Source organism: Propithecus coquereli, unplaced genomic scaffold, assembly GCF_000956105.1.
Source record: "Propithecus coquereli isolate 6110/MARCELLA unplaced genomic scaffold, Pcoq_1.0 Scaffold391, whole genome shotgun sequence".
In the NCBI taxonomy this organism is placed as follows: domain Eukaryota; kingdom Metazoa; phylum Chordata; class Mammalia; order Primates; family Indriidae; genus Propithecus; species Propithecus coquereli.
In genome coordinates, this window is record NW_012149630.1 from 205670 (window position 1) to 229996 (window position 24327).

The following is a 24327-nucleotide window of genomic DNA, read 5'->3' on the forward strand; positions in this document are numbered from 1 at the left end:
GAGGGCGGGCGGGCGGGCGCGGGGGAGGGAGGGGGGCCGGTCCGCGACGACTCCCCGGACGGCGTTTCTCCTCCGAGCGGCGCCAGTTTCGGCTTGGGGGGGGCGGGGGTACAGCCCATCCATGACCATGGGCGACAAGAAGAGCCCGACCAGGTACCTGCTCCGAGCCGAGGGGGCGGAAGGGGCGGGAGAGCTGGGGGCGGGCGGGGGCCGGCGACGACTAGGCCCTGGAGCCACCCGGGGCGGGGGGAGGCGCTGCTAAGATGGAGATCCGGAGGCGGGGGGGAGGCGGCGGCGGCGGCGGGCGGTGGCGGCGGGAGGCGGTGTCGCTCCCGCTCGGGGCCGGCGGCCGTGCGCGCCGCAGCCATGGCGGCTCCTCCTCAGCCGCCCTCCGCCGCCGCCGCCGCCACTCCTCCCAGACAAAGGGAGATTTAACCAGGTGGGGAGGGAGGGAGGGCGCGAGCATGGGAGGGGTGAGGGAAGGAGCCGTCCCACTCCCCGCCGCCGGCCTCGGGCTGCCCCTGCGCGCCCCCTCCAGATCCGGCCCGCGGCTCCCTCCCGGCCCCCCCCAGCCCCACGCTCAAGTCCACAAGTCCGCCCGCTTCCTGCGCTCGCCGCGGCCCTTCCCGGGGCGCCGCCGCCGCCGCCGGGTGTGCGAGGCAATCCGGCCCGAGCCCGGGGTGTGCAGGGTGCCGGTGGGGGCGCCTGGTTCCCTTTTCCACTCCCTGTTCCAGTCCCCGAAAAGGGTGGGTGGGTGGTCGCCCGAGCGAAGTTTCCAGCGCTGGATTCCTGTGAAATTACGACGGCTCACCAGCGTCTGTGTTTTGCTCTCCCTTTCCCCCTTTTTCCTGTTCCCTGTCTCTCCCCTCTCCTTTTCCCCACTCCCTACTCCTCCAAAGGCCAAAAAGACAAGCGAAACCTGCCGCAGACGAAGGTTTTTGGGATTGTAGCGTCTGCACCTTCAGAAACAGTGCTGAAGCCTTTAAGTGTAGCATCTGCGATGTGAGGAAAGGCACCTCCACCAGGTACTTGAAGATCTGTGTTACCTTTTGTTAAAGGACTTTTTATTTAAAGGTGGAGGAGAGGGTAGTGAGCCATACTTTCTGCCCTCTTTCCAACTTGTTGATTACAGCTCGTTCTGCATTTGGGGTGGGTTGTGTGTTTTTTGGGTTGTGTGTATTTCGTGTTGGGTACAAAGCCTCGTGTTCACTAAATGATTTATGGGAGGGAATTTTTCCAGGTTTTCGTCTTGTTTCAAACACACTGGGTTTATTTGACACTTTTATCCATTGGCTTACTGGTATTGGCTTAGAAAGAGGGGAAGCAGTGCTATTACTATGGATTGTAGGACAGACCTTTGTATTTTTTGCCATTTATAGAATGGTTTTAATTTGCCTGTCCTGAGTTCTCTCTTCTCTGAGAAATTTAGTGGTGGTGGTGGTACAATAAGGCTGGTTATGCTTTTCCTGTCTTGAGTTGCAAATGTCTGTTATTTTCTTGCACTCGAAGAAAGTAAATGTTGGGATTTGATAAAGAAAGTGCATTTTTTTGGCAGGCTGAGCTGTCAGGGTTTTTTTCTTTTTTTTTTTTTTTGATTAGCTTATGCAGAGTGGTGATGGAGGACAGTTTTGCAAAATGGTGAAATGAATAGAGTGACTATATTGAAGTTTGTGTTTAAAGCTTTATTATGATGAAGAGAATGTGGAAAGAATTTCTCTTCATTTAAATGAAGGTAGTAAATTGCATGCGGTATCAAAACGAGTTAAACTACTTTGGATTTAACATTTAGATATACTTGGATAAAATACAAAGACTGATTTTGCAGTCGTTCGGTCGTCTTTTAACTTTTGTCTGGAATTGGTTTCAGTGGTGTTAAGAGTTTGAAGTTAAACTGTTCTTGGTGTCATTTAATGAACAGGCATTGGGATGTGTGAAAGTGAAACAGAATAAGTGAGTTTTTGGTGGATCCTTTAGGACTTAAAGCTGATTGCCAAAATTCTCATTTCATCAGGTACTTGTCTTTGAATTGGTGGCGTTCCAATATGACTGTGTAGTAGTACTCCACAGTTCCACTTGGATACTGTTCTTTGATTAAATGAATGTGTCCTGTTAGGGTTTCATTGGTTTGTTTATACGTGGTATTAAATAGGATATTGGGCAACCTAAAAGAATATAACTCTAGAATTAATTGGCCCAATTACTGGTTCTGCGAATTCCATTAACTCTTTAAATAATGAGACCTTTGAATAAAAATACTCAGCAACTAAAAATATTTCCCCATAAGTTGTTTTATAAGAATTCATTATCATGGAGTAGATTTAAAGTAAAAAACATGCATCGGTGGTTTTGTAGATTTTGTTTTGCTGTCTAAAATAGGGAATTCCATCAAATGGCATAGAAGTTTAGAAATGTATTTGTTACTTAAAGCAATAGTGACTGTATATTATTTATGAGTAATGTTTTTTACATGTAGAATCCCTCAGAGGCCAAACCTCTTTATTGTGGTTTTGCTTTGAGTGTTACCGTAGATGATGTTCAAGTAAGTGACTAGGAAACTCCTAAGAACTCGAGAACCTTACTGGTGAAGAGAAACTTAAACCAAATTCAAAAGTTTAGGTTTGATTTATTGCTGGGAATAATTATCTCATAATGAAGTGCATTTCAGTTTTTACATGTATTTTGAAAAATCTGACTCATCAGTTTTTTGGAAGCATGTAGAAGGTTTTGACTTTAAAAACAAAATATATGAAGTTTTTTTCAGAGCTACAAATGATGTCAGTGAAATTCAGTTTTTAAAAATATATTATTAGTAATTAAAATATTTTAGAGTCTATGTAGGAACAGGAAACTCACCTACTTTGTTTAAGGGTCTTCTGTAATTTTTTGATGTCTGTCATTGAGTAGGATTTCTTTCTTTTTTCTGTTTTTTTCCTTCTAAAAGCTGTGACTGTGTTTGCACATTGAGTAGGATTTGAACACAGATTTCAGAGGTCTGAAGACTTAAACTCTATCAATTCCTGATGCTCTTAGCTAGCTGAAATTTATTTTGGTTATTATCAATGTTTTGGTCTTTTAGACCTATTCAGAAGTCACCATTAAGTGGAATGCAAATAATACTTTGGCTTTCCTATATTATGAACAGATCGCATGTGGAGAATTGAATTTGACAGGTTTCCATACTGTTCTACACTGTGTATTAACAGTTGGTTTATTTCTCTGTGATACTGGTTACTGCTATAATTTTTTCTTGGGCCTTTTTCTTGTGGTTTTTTTGTACCTCAAGGGTTTGATACGAACTTGACCTTTTCTGTTTTGTATAGTATTAATCACACTTGGTATATCGATGGCGGTAGAAAACATGTTGGGTTTGGATGCTGGGTAATAAGCCAAAACTTGGGATTTTTATAATAATTTGTTGCCCGGCACAGAAATTGAGTTTTATTGCTTTGAGCTGTTTTGTATTTTAACAACCTTATTTAGCCATTGATTATTTTGGAGTTTTTGATCATTCTTGTAACCATCATCTACTAGTCAACCAAGGAAATCTGGGTTCAAATTAGAGGTAGTCCAGTGGAATAGAGAACTGTATTCACCTTTTGAGGATAAAATTGATACTCAGTTTGATTGGGAAAATACTACTATTCATCTAAACAACATTTATTAAATTCCTAGGATGTGACAGATACTGCTGAAGGTATTGGGGAGAGGGAAGGGAGGTAGGAGTGTTAAAGGTTGATAGGACATGTGCTTGAATGACCATAACCCAAGTTACAAAGGCTCCACGAGCATTATAAATAAAGTGCTATGGGAAGTCAGAGCAGCGTGGCCTGGGGAATCAATTAGAGGGATGCTCCCCCCCCCCATTTGTTTTGGACAAGGAGAATTGATTTCTACAAAACCACCTGTCAGCCTTTCACTACTGTTGCCAGATATTTTTAATTCTGCAGGTGGAATTGTGGAGGTGATGAAGAATGAGATCTTTTTTTCTTTTTGGAGCAGCATGGAACAGAATGAAAGGAAGATCATGTGTCCTGAGGCATATGTTAAGGGAAGAAAGAGGAGGCACTTAATAGGCTATTTGGAGGTGCAGGGGCCAGTAGAGATCTGTATTTTAGATGTCTTATCAATTATGTGTTGAGTCTTTTTGCTTCTTTGATACACTTCTTTTCCTAACTATACTCTCCTGCTTTTTATACCTTGCTGGCTATTTTTCTTAAAGTTTTATTGAGTTATAATTTGTGTATTATTACACAATTCCCCTGTTGTAAGTGTGCAATTCAGCGATTTTTAGTCATTTTAAAGAGTTGTGCAACCATTACTACAACCCAGTTTTAGAACATTCCCATTATGTCAAATGGTTTCCTCATGAACATTGTGTGGTATCCTTTTTTAAGTCTATAATAGTAGAGCATGACAGAGTCATGGGCAGCTGGGAAGGCTGCTTCCTCATCATACTACTGATGGACTCTGAGGCTTTCAAGGTAGAAAATAAGAGTGTGTGTTAGAGTGTGTGTGTAAGGTGGCAGGTGGGTGGGAAAGAAACACTATCCCTTTCCTAAGTGATAGCTAAAGCATTATTTCCCATCCTGCTTTGCCAGTCTCAGGAAAGAGGATACCAGCTTTTAAAAGAAGGAAAAAAATCTGCCAATGCGCGAATTTACCTATTTTTGTTATGTCGAAGTTCTCAAGTGTTGGGCAGAGTAACTTCCTAAACTTGGTGATAAATTAATTTTATTTTGTGGTTTTATTTCTCTGAACGAAGTGTTATTGTAAAATCAAAGTTGCCAGGATGTTGCTGCATATTCTTGTTGATTAGTGTTTCTTTGATAGTAGTGCTGCATTTTTACTTTCAGCTACTGCTTAAATCACATTCACTTGAAAAATTGGCAAATGTTTGCTTTCATTAATTACCATAGATTTAGAACTTTCCTAGTCTTTAGGGCCAGGATTTATAGGTATGTTGAATTGAAATTGTTTCATATCCCTGTCTATTTGAATGCTGCGCCCTGAAAAGTGTACTGGTTTTAGAGCTTTTATAGACAAGTCGAAGTGAGAAAATTACTTTAGATGTATAATAAGATTGTGTAGAAATAACTAGTTTTTTAAAAAGTTGATATTCAGCATATGTAATTGGAAGGGTTGAAGAAGCAGCTGCTTGGTGTGTGAAATGTTTCCCTTGTTTGGGAACTCTCCAATTCTTTGTGTTTATAACTTTGGACTCCCACCACACCCCCTTAAATTCTGAGACCCTAACAACTCAAAATCTCTTGAATAGTCATGAAGTACTTTTAAAGTTTTATGGAAAAAGTCAACATAGTTATGATTTTGGCTGGAATCTTCAAAAGGGTATCATTCTTTGATGCTTTTTAAATAGGAAAACTTCTAGAAAGAAGAGAAGGTACCTACAGTGGAGCAGAGCCAAGTGTCTTATCTGTGTTTCCTGGTAATCCATAGTTTTTGCTTCTTAGGTCACATTGGCTTTGTTGTAGTGTTTGTCTTTCATAAAAATTCTCCTTAAAATACATCCAAAAGGCTGGGTATGGTGGCTCACGCCTGTAATCCTAACACTTTGGGAGACTCGAGGCAGGAATGTTGCTTGAGGTCAGAAGTTTGAGACCTGCCTGGACAATGTAGCAAGACTTCATCTCTACAAAAAAATTTAAAAAATTACCAGATATGGCTGCATGTGCGACTGTAGTCCTAACTACTTCGGAGGCTGAGACAGGAGGATCACTTGAGCCCAGGAGTTCAAGAGTGCAGTGAGCAATGGTGAACGCCACCGCACTCCAGCCTGGGCAACAGAGCAAGACTCCGTCTCTAAAAAGAAAAAAATACATAAAAAATTTGCCTCTGTTTTCCAAATCATCAAACTTCGTCAGATCTTTCAACCTCAGAGCTGGTACAAAAGCTGGTACAGTTTTGAAGATCACTGTTATCCAGGAATGGAATAATAAATTATTTTGTATTTGCTATTGCATTGGAATTACTGATTTATTGGTACTGACTTACTCTTATGTGTACTTGGTAACCTTAAAGTAAATTAACTGGGTGGTTGTGGTCATTTGACAAGTTTTTATTGAGCACACAGCCTTCTGGGCTCCGGGTGTACAGTGGTATAAAGACAGACAAGGTTCCTGTTCTTCTTGAGCTTAAAATACTATGGAGAGGAAGAGAACATAAACAAGTAAATAGGAAAATAAGGTAATTTTAGCTAGTGTCAAGTGCTACAACGAAATTAAAGCAGGATAAGGAACTACTAGAGTGATAAGAATTGGGTGGAGTGACTGCTTTATGGACAATGTTTAGGAAACAGTAAGGCTGCTTTCTTTGGAGCCAGGGTATAGTTCTTTTCTCAGATTTACAGAAAAATGGCATCTAGCTCATTTGATGGGGATAGTTTTTACAGTTGGAGCTTTTGCGCAAGGCTACTAAACTTTTCTTAGTCGTATGTTGTAGACTTAACGAAGGCCAGCTAACTTACCAGTGTAGTCTGTTAGTCCTATTAGGGTGGGAGGCTATGAATGGATTCACTTACATATGATTTATTAATGTGGCATACATTTATTGTGTACTTCAGTAGGTGCTGAAGAAATTCCAAGGTTAAGAAAAATTTCCTTACGAAGCTGTAGTTCACCGAAATAGTCATCAGAACTAATTTAGTTCATTAGTAGTTTAATAGTAGGTCTCTAATGTCTTTCCGGCTCTCATTTTCTTTTTTGGCCCATCACTAGTGCTTTTTCTCTTTGTGGTATCTTCCTTTATACTCCCTGTAGTGCTTACACCCTCCTTTTTTGCCTGTTGATTTAAACGTTTTTGAACTGTAGCATACATACAGAGAAGTGCGCAAATCCTAAGTGATGAACTTTTGCAAAGTGAGCACACCTTTGTAACCAGCACCTGATTCTTAATCAGATTCTTTTTTGTTTTTTATTTATTTTTTAGAGTTGGGGTCTTGCTTGTCGCCCAGGCTGGAATTCAGTGGCATGATAATCACAGCTTACTGCAACATCAAACTCCTGGGCTCAAGTGATACTCCTGCCTCAGCCTCCCAAAGTGTTGGGATTGCAGGTGTGAGCCACTGCACCTGGCTTAATCAGATTCTTAAAGATACTACCAGAAGCTCCATGTACACTCCGTCCACCCGCATCCTGACTTATAACACTAGAGATTAGGTTGCTTGTTTTTGAACTTTATATGAGTGGATACAGTATGTACACTTCTGAATCTACCTTCTTTCACTTACTGTTACGTTTGTAAAAATCAACCAAGGTGGGGGCAAGTCCTGGTTTATTTTACCAGTGCTGTTTTGTCCTAAGAATATCTTATAGCTTAACTCTTTGCATGCAGACCCTTCCTTACACATTCTAGAGGACTTCACTGTGTATTTACTACCTACATACTTGAACAGCTGTCTCTTCTGGGCAGCAGCATGAGTCCACACATGTGAAAGAAATGAAATGTGGTGTGTGAAACTTTTTGGAGGATGTAGAAGGAGTCAACTTTTGCCTTTCCTCAGTAGTATTGTTCATCAGTGATTTCTGTTTCAAGGCATTGGTTGAATAAATGGAAAATTCCTGCTTTCGAGGAATGTTTTACAAACTTGCTGAAATGAGCATGAGAAGATAGTCAGTTATGTAAAGCACCCAGTGGTACGAGCATCATGGTAGGTGTGAAATGAATGTGACTAAATGGTTGAGACCCTAAGTTCTTTTTAGAGGAGGTTAGAGGCAGTCATCCTCTGGGGCCTCATCAGAGAAGGACTCACTGAATTGGGATTTAAACTCTGGGCCTTTAAGATTCTCAGATGTAGGATTTGTTGTACTGGTTGATACAAGTTATTTCATTAGGTCTTGGTCCCCTCTACCCTCTTTAACTGTTCCCTTTCTTAAGATGGTGTCACCCACACCTTTCCACTTCTCCCCAGAGGCTGGTGATTCTCAGATAACTATTACCCACCTGTCACTTCCCCCATGCATTCGTATGTAGGACAAACAAATCCAGCAGCTTCCTGGGCATCTCCGCTTGTGGACAGCTTAAAGGCAGTTCAAATCTCACAGGTTGAAAAGCTGAATTCATACATCAGAGTGTTTTCTAAAATGCCAAATAGATCATGTCCCATTCCTGCTTAAAATTATCTCCTGGTTCTCCCTGCTTTTAGGATAAAATCTATATCCTGAATTTCACAAGGAGCTTGTCATTTGGTCCTTTACTGTGTCTTTAGAGTTGCTGGAAGCAGCGTGCCACTGCATGTGTGTGTTTTGTACCAAACTGCTTGGTGTTTTCTGAGTGACCATGATGTCTGATGTTCGTAGCTTCACATGCTTTTCCTCTGTGTTTTTTTCTAAAATGCTCCTGACCTCGAGCAATCCTCTGGCCTTGGCCTCCCAGAGTGTGCTAGGATTACAGGCGTGAGCCATTGCGCCCCGCCAAGGGGAAAGTTGTCTTTATGAAGTGTGCCCCTAAAAGTAGTAGTACTGGTTTTTTTCCCCAAACAAGTGCTAGAAGTTAAACACAGAACTCTGCAGCCTTTAGGGCTGTAGGCAATGAATGCATTCTTCCGGAGTGGTTTTGTTCTTCAGAGCTTTGGCACACTTACCTAAATAACTATGAGAATTCTGTATTCTTTTTGGTTGCCCATTTGGTGAGTTCAGTAGCCAGAAGTCATATTGGAAAGTCTGGTAATAAAGCAGATCATCAATCATGTGGTACAAAACCCATTTTGAGGAATCAAAAATGAGATGTGATAAGGAACTAGATTTGTGTGTTTGTAAACTGGGACCTAAGGCAGTTTTAAAATGGTTACAAAAGATTTTGAGTGTTGGAAATGTTATGCTGTCCATTGGTCTGCCCATGTTAACTAACAGACATGATAGTTGCACCTTGTATACTTGATAGTACATCGAGTACACTATTCTGCTGAGTAATTTAGGTTAATTACTTCTGCTAAGTTGCAGTCTTGACTCATTCACTTCATTCATTTATTGAACTGTATTTTCAGTTCCATGCAGTGATTGACACAGACTATGGTGCCAAAAATGAACTCTCAGTAAAGGCAATGCAGATAGACTACTGTGTTACTCATAAATCATGAATAGTTGAAGTCACAAGGGTAAACAGGTGAAAATTTTATTTTTAAGTAAGATTAGATATTATTCTTTTGTCCCTCTGCCAATTTAGAAAATCTGTTTAAATAATCCCGTGGTTGTGAAAAGAAACTAGTGTAAGGGATATGTAAAAAAAAGCATCGTATTTAAAACTTGTTCACAGTATTTTTCTCTACAGTTTAAGATCGTTAGCAGTACAGTTTAAGATGAAACTTGGATAGCTTTTGGGAGGGACAAGAAATTGAGGATGATGTAGGATGCCAGTTTCATCAGCATATTAGGTTGTAACACATACAATGTGTGGTGGTTAGTCATAGGGAGAAAACAAACCTGGTAACTGCTTTCTAAGAACAGATCGAATTTCATGTGTAGCTTCTGAGGTTTATTAATTGTTCTCTTAGTTCTTTTACAAAACTAAATGCTGCTTCATAACGTAAGTGCTATAAGAATAGTCAAGGTTTCAATAAATTGGACTCCAACTCAAGCTACCTTAAGCCAAAAAATAACACAAAATTTACTGGCACAACGTAGCCAATGAGAGAAGAATGCCATTCGAACTAAGGGAATCAAAGGAAGAACTGCAACAATGAGTACTCCTGTCACTTGCTCAAGCTCTAGATCATTCTTTGTTGTCTAGAGGTTGGGATACTGTGATCAGTCCAGCCTAACTCATCTGTTAGGGTCTATTACTTGAAAAGGGAGATGGGACAGAAAAGAGAGATGTGGATAAAAAATAGCTACCATAGTTTTTAGTACACCAACTTTGTTACTGGGTTAATACTCATGATCTGGTCATTTCTAATTTTGGACTGTAAGGCTTTCCTTTAAGTTAGGAGCTATATTTAATTTATCTTTTATCACTTCAGCACTTTGTAAATTATTTATAATTTTTTTGTGTGGGTAAAGAAAATATTAGTGAAGATGAGTAAAATTTAAAGATACTGATATTTGGTAGGTTTTCTTTTATAGTTGCATTTGGTCACTGATTCTTTGTTCTTTAGTTATGAAGGTAATGCATACTTACTAAAGTTTGGAAACAAAACAGAAAAACATAAACAAGGGTTATCCATAATCCTGCCATCCAGAATTATTGTTATTTGTTAAGCAATTTATTCATTGGACCACAAATATTTGAGTAACTACAGTTTTCAGGTACTATGCTTTAATAATGCTATTTCATTGAATTTTCAAAATGATGTAGGTGGTGTTTCCATGTGGGAGTGGGAAAATTGGGCTATGTGTGATATGAAACAAATTGAGTCTCTAATTTCCAAGGCATGTGTTTTGGCCTGTTGGTTGATATGATTCATTTTGGATTCTTCTTTTAAAGGAGAAGGTTTGGAACATTTCATGGTTTTAGGGTTCCTATTTGTAGAAAATAAAGCTGAAATCTGGTTTTCCTTCACGATTGTTTTCATTTTGGGAAGAATCAAAACACTGAATTCTTAATATCTATAGCATAATTAACTTAGTACAAGTTCTCCGTTAAAGAACAATTATATATACCAGGGAACCAGATTTAATGTTTTTATTCTAAATGTGTTTAGTGTGATGGTTCCCAAACTTTAGCAAGCATCAAAATCACCTGGAAGGTTTGTCAATTAAGTAGTTATGTTATAGGGCCTGAGAATTTGCATTTGTGACAAGTTTCCAGGTGTTGTTGATGCTGCTAGTCTAGGTTGCACACTTTGAGAACTACTGGTTTGGATAACCTTAAATTCTCCTAGAGAGAAGCCAGCAGGCTTCCTAGTGAAGTTGAAGATTTTTAATGTTACGGAAAAATTAGTTGTTAGCATTTCAAAGTGAACTTAAGAGAACTAAAGGATCAGCATTCTAGGAACCATTTTTTTAGTCTAGATTTGGCCTTACCTAATGAATATGTTTTGCAAAGTATGGGAATATTTATAAATGGGGGACCATATCAACTAAACTTGTATCTTTTTTACATTCTAAAATTAGCTATTATCTTGCATTACCAACATTTGGGTTGGATTTCAGATATGGTTTTTTTTAAAGTCTTGTTTCTTTGTACCATATGTTAGACCAGGTCTTATAATGAGTAAGCCAATATTCTAGTAAAAAGCTTGCAAAGAAACACAAATAATTCATAAAAGAAGTACAAACTAAGTCAGTAAACGTGAGAAATGTATAAGCTTTCCATTATTCCAAGAAATACAAAATAAGGTAAAATTTTTTGGCAAATCAAATTTTAAAGTTTAAAGAAATGATAATTTTAGTGAGACTGTGACAATGAGCATTCTCATAGACCCTTGGTGAGTATTTAAATTCACTTCATGTCTGTGTGGCAGTTGGTATCAAATGCCTTTAAAATATTTGTACTCTGTGACTCAACAATATAACTTCTAGGAATTTGTGTGACCTGCACAGAATTCCTGTGTTAAGTATACTAATTAATGTCATCACTATAACAAAAAATTGAAAATTACCTAAATAGGGATCAGCTAAAAATTATCTAATAGCCATGATGAAATATTACACAGCTGTTAAAAATGTTTTGAGATCTGCCACAAATTGTGGGTGAGAATGTAAAATGGTACATTCCACTCTGGAAAACAGTTTGGCAGTTCCTTATAAAATGAAACATACACTTACCATATGACCTAGCAATATAGCACTCCTGGGCATTTATCCCAGAGAAACAAAAACTTATGTTCACAAAAAACCTGCTCACAGTTTTGTTTGTAATAGCTAAAAACTAGAAACAACCTGCATGCCCTTTAGTAGGTGAATGGTACATCCATACTGTGGAATTCAGCAATAAAAAAGAACAAACTGTTGATACAGGGCATTATGCTGAGTAAAAAAAGCCAATCTTAAAGTGTCTCATACATTTTTGAAATGACAAAATTATAGAGATAGGCAACAGATTAGTGGTTGCCAGGGGTTGGGGCTGGTGGAGTAGGGGTGGGGGGAAATGGGTATGACTATAAAGGGGTAGCAAGAGGGACATCTTTGTGGTGATGAAGTAGATCTGTATCTTGATTGTGGTGGTAATTACGTGAATCTACACCTGTAAAAATGGCGTAGCCCTATATACACACACGCATGTACCCATGTCACTTTCCTGGTTTTGACATACTACTGTAATCAGGAAGACACAGATTGGGGGAAAACTGAGTGAAGATTACCTGGATCCCCTGTGGACTATTTTTGCAACTTCCTGTGAATCTAATTATTTTAAAATAAGTTAAAATGTGTAGAAAGAACGTATGTGAGAATTAAAGGAAAATGTTTGTAATAAATCAATTAGAAAAAAACAAGTTACAAAATGGTAAACTGCATGAGAACCTACTTTAATATTTCATGCAGTTCAATCTGATGTACATACCTGGACAGAATGACTGATCAGAACCTTAACTCTGATTGAGATGATAGATTTCTTTTTTGTGCTTTTCTGTAATATCTGTAGTGTGTATGTGGGTGAGTGCTCTGTATCAACTTTTGTAGTTGGAAAAATGCAATTTTCGTAATAGAGAATTTATAGAAAATTATCAAATTTGGAATATTAAAATTTGAATAAGTGAAACTTTTTACATTATGGGATTTAAAAATTTTGTTTTTAGTGGTTTCACTAACTTAATATTGAAAGCATCTATTAAGATAGGAAAGTATCTGAGTGTATTCTCTGAAACATATTGTATTCGTAAATTTAAAATTTTGTGCTAGTTGTATTATAAGATAATCCTGTATGATGCTCTAAATCAGTGCTGTCCAAAATAAATATATTGCAAGCCACGCGTAATTTTAAATTTTCTAGTAGCCACAGGAAGAAAGTAAAATAAGCAGGTGAAATTAATTTTAATAATGTGTTACTTTAACCAGTTATATTCAAGATATTATTTCAACACATAACCCGTATAAAATTACAGCGAGATTATTTTACATAGTTTTTTTCATACTAAATCTTCAAAATCTGATGTACATTTTAGAACTTACAGCAAAGCTCAATTCAGGTTAGTTACATTTCAAGTTGTCAGTAGCCATATGTGGCTAGTGGCTACCACATTGGAGAGGAGGAGGAATTGTTGAGAGCCAGAGCTTTGGTGTCAGATTTGAGTAACACCAGCTCTGCCATTTGCTAACCTTGTGACGTTGGTCATGTTACTTGAACCTGGGCTTTAGTTTTTAATTTATAAGATGGATAACTTCTCCATGGGGTATCATAAGGATTAAATGAGCAAATGTAGGTAGCATAGTCAGCACAGGACTTGGCACAGAACACATACTCTAAACAATATGTTATATTGCATAGTGGACGGAATGACTAGTCATTCTAAAAGTATGACTTATTTCTTAATGTTAGTAGTGAATAAATACATAAGCAGTACATGAAATAATCCACATTTTCTAGAATTAAAGTTTGGGGCCCTAACTTTTAAATATGACTGACTGAATGGACAAATATTTGAGCACTCATGTGCAAAATATCGCACCAGGCACTTGAACATTTGGACTTAAGTCTTAAGATGATATCCTCAAATACTATATATTTGCATAGTACTTGACATTTTTGCATGCCAGTTTTATGTCTTTTTTCTCAATATGATACTCAAAACAATCCTGAGAGATAGTTGTTATTCCAGCTTTCACAGTTGAAGAAGCTGAGGCTCACAGAAGTAACTTTCTTGCTTGCATACCCAGTCGGTAAAATAGAAGAAAGATGATTTAATTAAATGGACAAATTAATATGCTGCTGAAGTGTTTTAACTCCATTCTTTTGATTCTTTCCCTTCATCCTTTATCATCTCAAAGGAGAGCACATCACCCTCTTCCAGGACCATTTATAGAGGAGGACAGTACTATATTGCCAACTGAGTAGTTACCTTGCTTAGAATTATCCTGAGATTATTAGCCTATTCAGATCACCTGTAATATAAAAAGTTAACATAAACCTAAGGTGATTTATTTTGCTTGTTGTGTTTCTTTTGTGAAGTTGAGTGTTTCTCATCCTGTCTCTTGGATAAATATACTATGAAAATGAGCTGAGAATATGCAATATATGCTGACTGCCTTAAAATCAGACTCTTTGAAGTTCTGTTCGTCGCTCGACTTGTTCAGAAAATTACACAATTCTTGGAAAAAACATTGCATGCCACCATTAAAATCACTGGTGAGAGGCAGTGAGTTTGTGAATGATTGACTCTCCCAAGGCAGTGGTGCAGTGGAAGACTCTTGTTACCTAGGTGGAGTCAGATGGAGCATATATCATTAGATGTTCAGACTCTGTTTTAACATGCAGAGTTTGCTTTCACTGTATGCATTGCTGGCTTTATTTCTGGTTCCTTCTCCAGTTATACTATTGAGGAAATCACAGGACATCCAGTTTGTTCTTGGGTACTGTGGGACCGAATGTATTACAGTAAACTGTCAGCTCATCTTGACGAGTACTTCTGGTGTGCACCACTGAAACATATTTGTAAGAAGGGAATTATATATTGGTGTTCAGGATGGGAGTGGAAATTGGCAGGGAGGGAGGGAGGTAGAGTATTCTTTGCCCCTTGGTTTTCTTTTCAGATTTTTTTCCTTCGGGTTACATTGAGGACTGTAAATCTTTTTTTTTTTTTTTATTTCAGCATATTATGGGGGTACAGATGTTTAGCTTACGTATGTTGCCCTTGCCCGCTCCCCTCCCCCCCTAAGTCCGAGTTTCAAATATGGAGGACTGTAAATCTTATACAAAGAACCCATTCAAATCCTATATGATCATTTATGATCTCATTAAATCTTAGCAACATGAAATTCTGCATTAGTTTTTTTGTCTTTAAATTGAGGTGGCGTTGTGCAAATTGTGGAATATGGCTATTCTGATAGACTTTTGGGGTGAAATCTACAGTGTAATCATATTTCAAAGAAGGAAGGAGGGACCTCAGTTCTTAAAAGTTTCACTGTACAGTTTTTGCTACTGCAGTGATGTTGTGAATAAAAGCTTTAATTATAAGATGTAACTTTATATAGGTACAGATATGTATGCTGTGTTGGGATTTAAAATTGTGAATTGAAGTTAAAATTTAAAATTCCCTGAAATTCACACAGCTAGATGATTTCTATATCTCTTCTAGTTCTAAAATACTGTGATATTTTTGGGAATTCATAATATGACTCTTAAAAACCACAATGCCAAATTACTTGTCTAAACTATATGTAGAGAAAATAATTTGTAATGTACTCTCCACCCCCATGATGTATACTCATACATTTTGGGATCTCTGAGTAGGAAAGCTTTATATGCTAAAAATTTTTGGTAGTGTTTAGTTGGTATGTAGCTGAACAGTTCTCCTATTTTTTTTTGTTTTTTGAGACAGAGTCTCACTGTGTTGCCCAGACTAGAGTGCCGTGGCGTCATCCTAGCTCACAGCAACCTCAAACTCCTGGGCTCAAGCGATCCTCCTGCCTCAGCCTCCCAGAGGCTGAGTAGTACAGGTATGTGCCACCATGCCTGGCTAATTTTTTCTTTATATTTTTAGTTGTCCAATTAATTTCTTTCTAATTTTAGTAGAGACGGGGTCTCGCTCTTGCTCAGGCTGGTTTCGAACTCCTGAGCTCGAACAATCCGCCCGCCTCGGCCTCCCAGAGAGCTAGGATTACAGGCGTGAGCCACCGCGCCCGGCCCAGTTCTCCTATTTAACTTACAGTTAATGTTTTTATTTTGAAATCCTTCACTTACGGGTTAATAAATCCTTGTCCCTGATTTTCGCATTCTAAGAAATTAAACTTAGCCGGGCGCAATGGCTCACACCTGTAATCCTAGCACTCTGGGAGACTAAGGCGGGAGGGTCTCTTGAGCTCAAGAGTTTGAGACCAGCCTGAGGGAGAGTGAGACCCCGTCTCTGCTAAAAGTAGAAAAATTAGATGGGTGTCGTGGCACATGTACCTGTAGTCCCAGCTACTCGGGAGGCTGAGGCAGGAGGATCGCTTGAGCCCAGGAGTTTGAGGTTGCTGTGAGCTAGGCTGATGCCACGGCGCTCTACCCAGGGCAACTGAGTGAGACTGTCTCAAAAAAAGAAAGAAAAGAAATTAAACTCAATACAGGCTGACCAAAAACTAGATTCAATCACTTTCCTTTTCAGGATCTCTAAGATTAGGGCTTCAGGACAGAACACCTGGTGTGAAAGACTAGTTGTTTTGTTTTTTTTTAAGTATAAACAGGTGCACTATAGCCCTAGGGCTATTCTTACTTAGACCTTTGTTATATTATTTAATTAAAAGAATGACACTGATACATCTTTTTTTTAAAAAACTATTTTTATTACTGAAATAGTGAATACTGAATCATGCCTCAAGGCAAAGCTTGATTCTAGTAGAACCAGGTGTACATTGGATGTTTTTCTGCTTAGCATTTATTGAACATCAACAGGTTTATTGAGTGTACTAGGTGTTACCAGTGTAATGCAGACCCTGAAGCGAAGGAGCTTGGTTCATTAGGGAACAGGAAGAACAGCGGGACGCAGCTTATCAAAAGCTTCATCAGTAATCTTGCACCCTACCCAGTAATAATGCTGATAAAGGCTGACGTTTAAAGGGCATTTCACATATAGCAGGCACTATGGTAAGCCCATTTCATGGATCGCCTCATTTAATCCTTACAAGGCTATGATGTATATAAAGGCATATCTTCATTTTACAAATAAGGAAATGAGGTTTGGAGTTTACAGTCCTAACCCAACTTACATTAGCAGAGGTGCATGTGACTTGATCTTTGCCAGCTTCACAGAATTGCTTGTTCTGTTTAGTCTTTTTCTCTGATGATGGCCTGACCATCTACACAGCTGTGTAGTCTGTAGACATTAGACACTCAGCATTCAGTCAGATAGCAAGTTCCTGATTTTATTTCTCCAGTATTCCTGAGATCCTTCTTCATTATTTCATTTTTTATTTCAGTATGAACTTAATTGTAAGCCTCTGTCACTCAGACCTGTATCATTACAGTAGCCTTGACACTGGTCTGTGAAGTCTAGTCTCTTGTGCGGCTTAGAGATATCTCTAGAAAACACAGAGATCATGTAGCTTCTGTTTAACACTCTGACTGCCACACTAGAAAAAAATTTTTTTTCCTTGGGACCATGGTGTTTTAATATGAAATAGAATAAAACTTCGAAAACAAAACAGTCCTTTCTAATTTAATGGAAAATTTGTTATTTTTATTGTTTTCTGCATGTGAGTTATATGCAACTTGAAAAATAGTTCCTGCAGGTCCCAAGGTGGAGAGACGTGTGAGTTACATATGCTGCGTTTTGCTCTGGGCTCAAAACTAGTGTGAGTTAAATACAACGCACATGGCAGTTAATGTGTTAAAAACCTTTGGTGCTGCCTTGTTGCGTAAGGCGATTTTGCCCTTCTTAGCATGTGCCTTCTGGTCCGACTATTTAGTACTCCCCTGAACATGTTCTTCTAGGCCACTATGCTGCCTGCCACATGTACTTCTAGAACTGCCTGAAGAGTCTTATCTCTTACTGCTACCTTGTAAACACCACCTTTGCTTCAAGACCCAGCTCATGTTCACTTTTTTTGGAAACCTACCTTGATGCTGGTTCTTCTGTGATCATTGAAGCACTTTGTGCTATATTTCTATCATAGCACACAATCATTTTGTACTGAGATTTCTTCTTTATACTTGTTGCCCCAAATTTACATTTGAAGCCCTCAGAGGCAGAGACTTTGACCTATTGTTGAATCTAGGGACACAGGAAGGGTCTTACTGTGCTACTCTTGTACTCTCAAATGCACCTTTTAGAGTGCAATCCATTCTTCTGATCTCTTCTTTAAAATGTTTTCTTTTTAAAATAATTGTGTTATTATATTGGTTAACCCTCTCTGCAAATGGGTACTTTATTTAAGAAAAAGAAAAACACTTGGTAAATGCTTTGGAAATACTGCCCAGTAGTTTCTTTCCTCACTCTAGTTTCTAATTTTACTGTGCATAGTCTCTGTTGTTACTCTGAAGATGGTTCCCTTGATTATCTGTCTCTCTGTCAAGTTCATACCTGCCTTTCTGCCAACCGCTATTACAACAATTGATTGCAAAATGGGATTCTTTTGAAGCAGTGTGTGTTTAAAAAACAAAAAAAGTGATCCCTCTCAGGAAGGCTCCTAAAGAATGCCTTCCTGAAATTCTCCTGCTCTGTGCTTGCTGGCTGAAGGTTTTAGACACTGAGCAACTAGAGTGGTCTAGATTCAGAATGCGGGTTAAAGAGGAAGAGGTGGCTTAAAATTGACAAGATCATGAAGTCTTTATTCTTCTGATTTTGCAGCTGAATAGGACTCAGAATGGTTTTAATTCTCTTAATAAAGGATTCCGAAGAGGTGGGCAGAGAATGTTTTTGAACTGATTAATAACTTAAATACTGGAATTTTCTCTATTCTTTTTCAGAAGTGAAGTCCTAGATCTTTCCCTTTTAGTAGTTATTGATTTATAAATGAAGCCTCTGAATTGTTTATTAGTATTTTCAGAACTCTTTGACCTAATAATAAGATACATGAGAGAAGACATTTCTCCTAATGAATTGGAATGTTATGATAAAAAAGAGGGCTTGTTACATTTTAAATTAATTAGATATTAATCACTTAATTTTTGGAGCACAAACTTTCACAATAAATAATCAATGAAAGCAGAGACTAATGCTGCACTATTGAGAAGGTTGATTTCTCCATATATGTTACATAGAAACTTCTGTAATCTTAATGCCTATTTTTAAAAAAGTATTTACAAAGAGTATATGTCCTGTACAGAAGTGAGTAAATTTAGTTCACAGTGACCAGATTGATCCCTGGATGGGGGAATTTTTGCTATTAATAGTTTAACTTTAGACTTAATCCCAGTAGTTAAATCAACTAATGGTAACTGTATGCATCATTTTGATTCTCTTGTGGTTTTGAAAGATGTATTTTCAGAATTAATTTTATTACCCTCATAACATTCTCAGAGAATACAAGTATAAAGATAATGCTTTGTTTTTCTTGGTGACCAATATGATCTTTTAAACTGTACTTTTTAGTTTAGGCTATCACTGGAAGTTTGTTTTTGTTCTGGACAATGATCTTATCAAGTAGGTAGGTCCTGATTATTCCTATTCTCTATTATTTATCCAGGCTATATAGTTATATGAAATAATGCTTTAGGAATGAGGTTTTTATTTGTAATTCTTTACTTGTTCAACTATCTTGTCTATAAGGTGAAATTCAAATTTACAATAATTTTTATTCTTTAACTTCATAGTAATAGTTTGTACAGTGGAAAAACTGTGCCAACATAATGATAAACATGTTTTGGGTATTTTTGTGTTGTTCTCTTGTTATTTTAAATTTTCTAATCCTAGTGTTAATGAATCAGACTTAAGAGATAGGAGCTGAACTTCTCTTATAACTTTGAGTGTAAAAAGTGGTGTCTGCTACTCAGTTTTCCATTTTAACACTCTTTTACCTCCATATAATTAAGTAAACCTATCTAGGTTGTAGATTTCATTTTTAAGAAAGAAAAATATAGTATGTGGTGTTCTTGTTTATGTATTTTTTCCTTTAAAGAACAGGCTTTTGGACTGATGGATTATTCTTTAGAGTCAGAGTATCTGTAGTGTGTAGATAAATCAAAATTTTTGTATAGTTCTGTGTTTGAAGATATAATTTGACCTTTAGGTTAGCAGAATACTTGCATTAAATTGTGAAATACTTTTTATTGTATGCGAGTAAACACATTTGTAATTCTTGTCGAATGTTGTGTTTAGCATCAGGAAGCAAGGCTTGTTGGACAGAAAGCACCATAAGTGTGTTGGATGCGGAACAGTTATCAGCCAATTTCCAATTGTCATATATGATTTGGAATTTCAGCATCTAAGTTCAAAATTCAGTTTAATCATTAACTTTAACCTTTTCATCATTCCTTCCCTTTACCCCCAACCCAAACCCTAGAATTAAGAAAAAAAAGGCTTCGGCAAAAAAAGTTGGTTTATTTCCTTACTCTGGCCTTTCAAGACTCAGAGGCTCAAAAGCTGTGAAAAATCACACCTCACCCTGAATCCTGCCCACAGAAACTTTCATGTGACATGAAACAAAGAACTAACTGGTGGCTTACGCCTGTAATCCCAGCACTTTGGGAGAATGAGGTGGGAGGGACGCTTGAGGTCAGGAATTCCAGGCCAGCCTTGGCAACATAGTGAGACCCCATCTCTACAAAGAATAAAAAAAGTAGCTGGACATGGTGGCTTGCGTCTGTAGTCCTAGTTACTTGGGAGGCTGAGGTGGGAGCAAATTGCTTGAACTCAGGAGTTCGAGGCTGCAGTGAGCTATGATTGCGCCACTGCACTCCAGCCTGGCGACAGAAGGAGACCTTATTTCTGGGAGAGAGGGGAAAAAAAAGAACTAACTAGATAGTTGACTTTTCAGGAGACTCAGGCTTTCTGTGTTTCTTTCCTTTCATATCTTTTCTTATGCTAGATAGAAAAGCTTTTGGACCAGATATTGGTGTGAAGATAAGAAGAGTAGGAACACTCTAGTGTTGGGATTATGGGAAATAGCATAGTAACCCCAAAATACATGAAGCTGTATTTCAGTGTAAACAGGCTATGTTGATGATCTCTTCCAGTCATCACAAAAACCACTTTGTGCCTTGGTGAAACCGCGGTGGTATTGGATTGTTTTTGAGGAAATGCTTTTTATAATTTAGGGGGTGTGGTTTTTTTGTGTGTGGAATGGTAATGAGGCTATTGATACAAAATTTATGGCTAAAATGTTAGAACCTATTGCTAATTAAAATTATTCAGGAATGAAGATAGAGCGTAGAGCATTTTGAAAATATTTAAGCTCTAGTGGGAAAATACTTTGATGTACAAAAATATGATTTATTTTTTAGCATTTCAAATACATCATCAAATAGTACTAAATAACTAGATTTTATCTCCTGCTTTTAAAAGATAATAGTTTAACTTGTCTAAAGTAAATTTTCTGGGCTAATGTATAATTTCTGTAGTACTTAGTCTCTGTATTATTTAAGAAAAACGAAAAAGTATAATATTATATTGCAGTCAGAAAAAGCACAACATTTTCCATCTTTAATTTTTTTCAGCTTTATTAGCATATAATTGGCATATAAGAAACTTCACATTTAAAAAATAACCTGGGAAACTACCACAATGATGATACTGATCACATCTGTTACCCCTAAAAGTTTTCTCTTGTCCCCGGGTAATTCCTCCTTCCTGCCCCTTTTTGTCCCCAGGCAGCCACTGATCTGCTCTTTGTTGCTATAAATTAGTTTACATGTTCTTGAGTTTTATGTAAATGTACTGATACAGTATGCATTCTTTTTTTGGTCTGGCTTATTTCAATCAGCATGCTTATTTTGAGATTCATCTGTGCTTATTCCTTATTATTGCTGGATAATATTCCATTGCATGAATAATCTGCAATCTATCCATTCAGCTGTTGATGGACATTTGAGTTGTTTCCAGTTTCTGGTTCTTTCACATAAAGCTGCTGTGTACATTCCTGAACAAGTCTTTGCGTGGACATATGCTTTCACTTCTCTGGAGTAAATACCTAGGAGTGGAATTGCTGGGTATTTTAACTTTTTAGGAATCTGTCAAGCTGTTTCTCAAAGTGTTTGCATTGTGTTAAATTCCTACCAGCACTGGATGAAAGTTACAGAGTCGTCCTTGATATGGTCAGTCTTTTTAGTTTTAGGCTACTAGTGGGTATCTGGTTGTATCTCATTGTGGTTTTAACTTGTGTCTCCCTAATAACTAATAATGTTGAGCATGTTTTTACGTGCTTTTTTGCCATCTGTATGTTTTTTCAAGTGTCTGTTCATATTGTTTACTCCTCTTTAAATTTGGTCATTTGACATTACTAAATTGTGAGAGTTGTTTATCTGAGTGTCAGCAAGGCATGGTGGTGCAGCTAATAGAAAGGCTAAGGTGGGAGGATTGCTGGAGCCTAGAAGTTGGAGACCAGCCTGGGCAACCCAGGGAGACCCTGTTTCAAAAAAAGGGTCTTTTGGCAGGCAAGGTGGCTCATGCCTATAATCCTAGCACTTTGGGAGGCTGAGTTGGGAGGATTGCTTGAGGCTAGGAGCTTGAGACCAGCCTGGGCAATATAGTGAGACCCCATCTCTACAAAATATAGAAAAATTAGCCAGGTACAGCGGCATGCGCCTGTAGTCCCAGCTACTCAGGAGACTGAGGCAGGAGGATCGCTTGAGCCCAGGAATTTGAGGTTGCAGTGAGCTATGATGATGCCACTGCACTCCAGCCCAGGTGACAGAGTGAGACCCTGTCTCAGAAAAAAAAAAAAGGTGTCTTTTGAAGAGCAGACTTACTAATTTTGATGTTTAATTTATTACTTTTATAGCTTTTTTTGTGTCATATTTAAAAATTTTTTGCCAAACTTAACGCTAAGATTTCTGCAGCTTTGCTTTTAGAAGTTTTATGGTTTCAGTTCTTAGGACTTTGATCCATTTTGAGGTGGTAATTGAATACAAATTTGTAAGAGTAGGGTAAGTTCTTTTTTTATTTTAACATGTGGCTGTCCACTTGTTTCGGTACCATTTATTGAAAACATTATCCTTTCCTGATTGAATTGCCTTGGTATCTTGATATCTTTAATGAAAATCAATGGACTATATATGTGTAGGTCTATTTCTGGACTGCCTATTTGGTTCCATTTATCTTTTTGTTTTTCTTTACACCAGTACTATGGTGTTAATCAATGTAGTTTTATAATAAGTATTGAAATCAGGGGGTGTAAGACCTCCAGCTTTGTTCTTTTTAAGTTATTTTGGGCTGAGCCTCGTGGCTCATGCCTGTAATCCCAGAACTTTGGGAGGCCAAGGTGGAAGGATGGCATGAGGCCAGTAGTTTGAGACCAGCCTGGACAACATAAGGAGCCCTTGTTTCTACAAAAAATAAAACATGAGCTGCGTGTGGTGGCACACACCTGTAGTCCTAATCCATTGGGAGGCTGAGCCAGGAGGATTGCTTGAACCTGGGAGTTGGAGGTTGTAGTGAGCTGTGGTTCTGTCTCCATTGTGGGTGACAGAGCAAGACCCTGTATTTAAACAAAAGTTATTTTGGCTATTCTATGTCCTTTCCATCACCATAAAAATTTTAGAATCAGCTTGTCAATTTCTACGTAAAAGTCATGTTGGGATTTTTATTGTAATGCATTTAATCTGTAGATAATTTGGGGAAAAACTGACAGTCCAAAACACTGCATTTCAGTATCCCAGTCCATAAACATGAATACTTCTATATTTAGGCTCTCTCCCAGCAATGTTTTGTGGTTTTCAGTTTACAGGCCTTGTATATCATCATTTGTCAGATTTATCACTAAGTATTTCATATTATTGATGCTATGTGAATGTTACTGATAAATTTCAATTTCTGGCTAATTTATAGAAATGTAATTTTTTAAAATATATTTTGTATGCTGTAGCTTTGCTAAACTTACCTATTAGTTTTAGTAGGTTTTTCCGTAGATCGCATAGAATTTTCTCCATAGATTATTTTATCTATGGAGAATTGTGAATTAAGACAGTTTACTTCTTTCCAGTTTGGATGCCTTTTATTTCTTTCAGTTGCCTATTCTGGCTAAAACCTTCATTACAGTGTTGAATGGAAATTCTGAGAGCGAACATCCTTGTATTAATCCTGATTTTAGAGGTATACAGAATTCAGTCTTCTGCCATTAAGTATGATGTTAGCTGTAACTAAACCTTTAAATAGGTTTAGGGAGTTCCTTTCTGTTTTAGTTTGCTGAGAGTTTGTTATTAACGAATAGAAGTTGGACTTTTTATTTATTTTGGAGACAGGGTCTTGCTCTGTCACTCAGGTTGGAGTGCAGTGGCTTAATTGCAGCTCACTGCAACCTCGAATGCCTGGGCTCAAGTTATCCTCCCACCTCAACCTCCTGACTAGCTAGGACTGTAGGTATGCACCACCACACCCAGCTAAATTCTAAAAAAGAATTTTTTAGTGGAGACTTCTACTAAAGAGACTTCTACACCTGGCCAGAAGTTGGATTTTGTCAAATGGCTTTTAAGGGAGTCATAGTTTTCCATGTAATGCTGGATTACATTAGTTGATTTTTGGAATTTTAAGCCAATTTGGCCTTCCTGGAATGCATCCTACTTTGTCATGATGTATTCTCATGGTGGTGATAATCCATGTTGAATTATTTAATTAAAAATATTTGGGCTGGGCGCGGTGGCTCATGC

General features: G+C 38.0%; 1 protein-coding gene across 1 annotated transcript in view; it reads left to right on the forward strand.

The window, feature by feature from the left end:
- The first annotated feature begins 6 nt into the window (after positions 1 to 6).
- The window catches only part of RYBP (RING1 and YY1 binding protein), an 87409-nt gene continuing 63088 nt past the window's right edge, over positions 7 to 24327 (forward strand). Inside the window, exons 1-2 of the mRNA XM_012652645.1 lie at positions 7 to 153; positions 900 to 1025. Of these exons, the coding sequence (XP_012508099.1) occupies positions 122 to 153; positions 900 to 1025 (158 nt within the window). The 5' untranslated portion in view covers positions 7 to 121. The remainder of the gene's footprint in view (positions 154 to 899; positions 1026 to 24327) is intronic.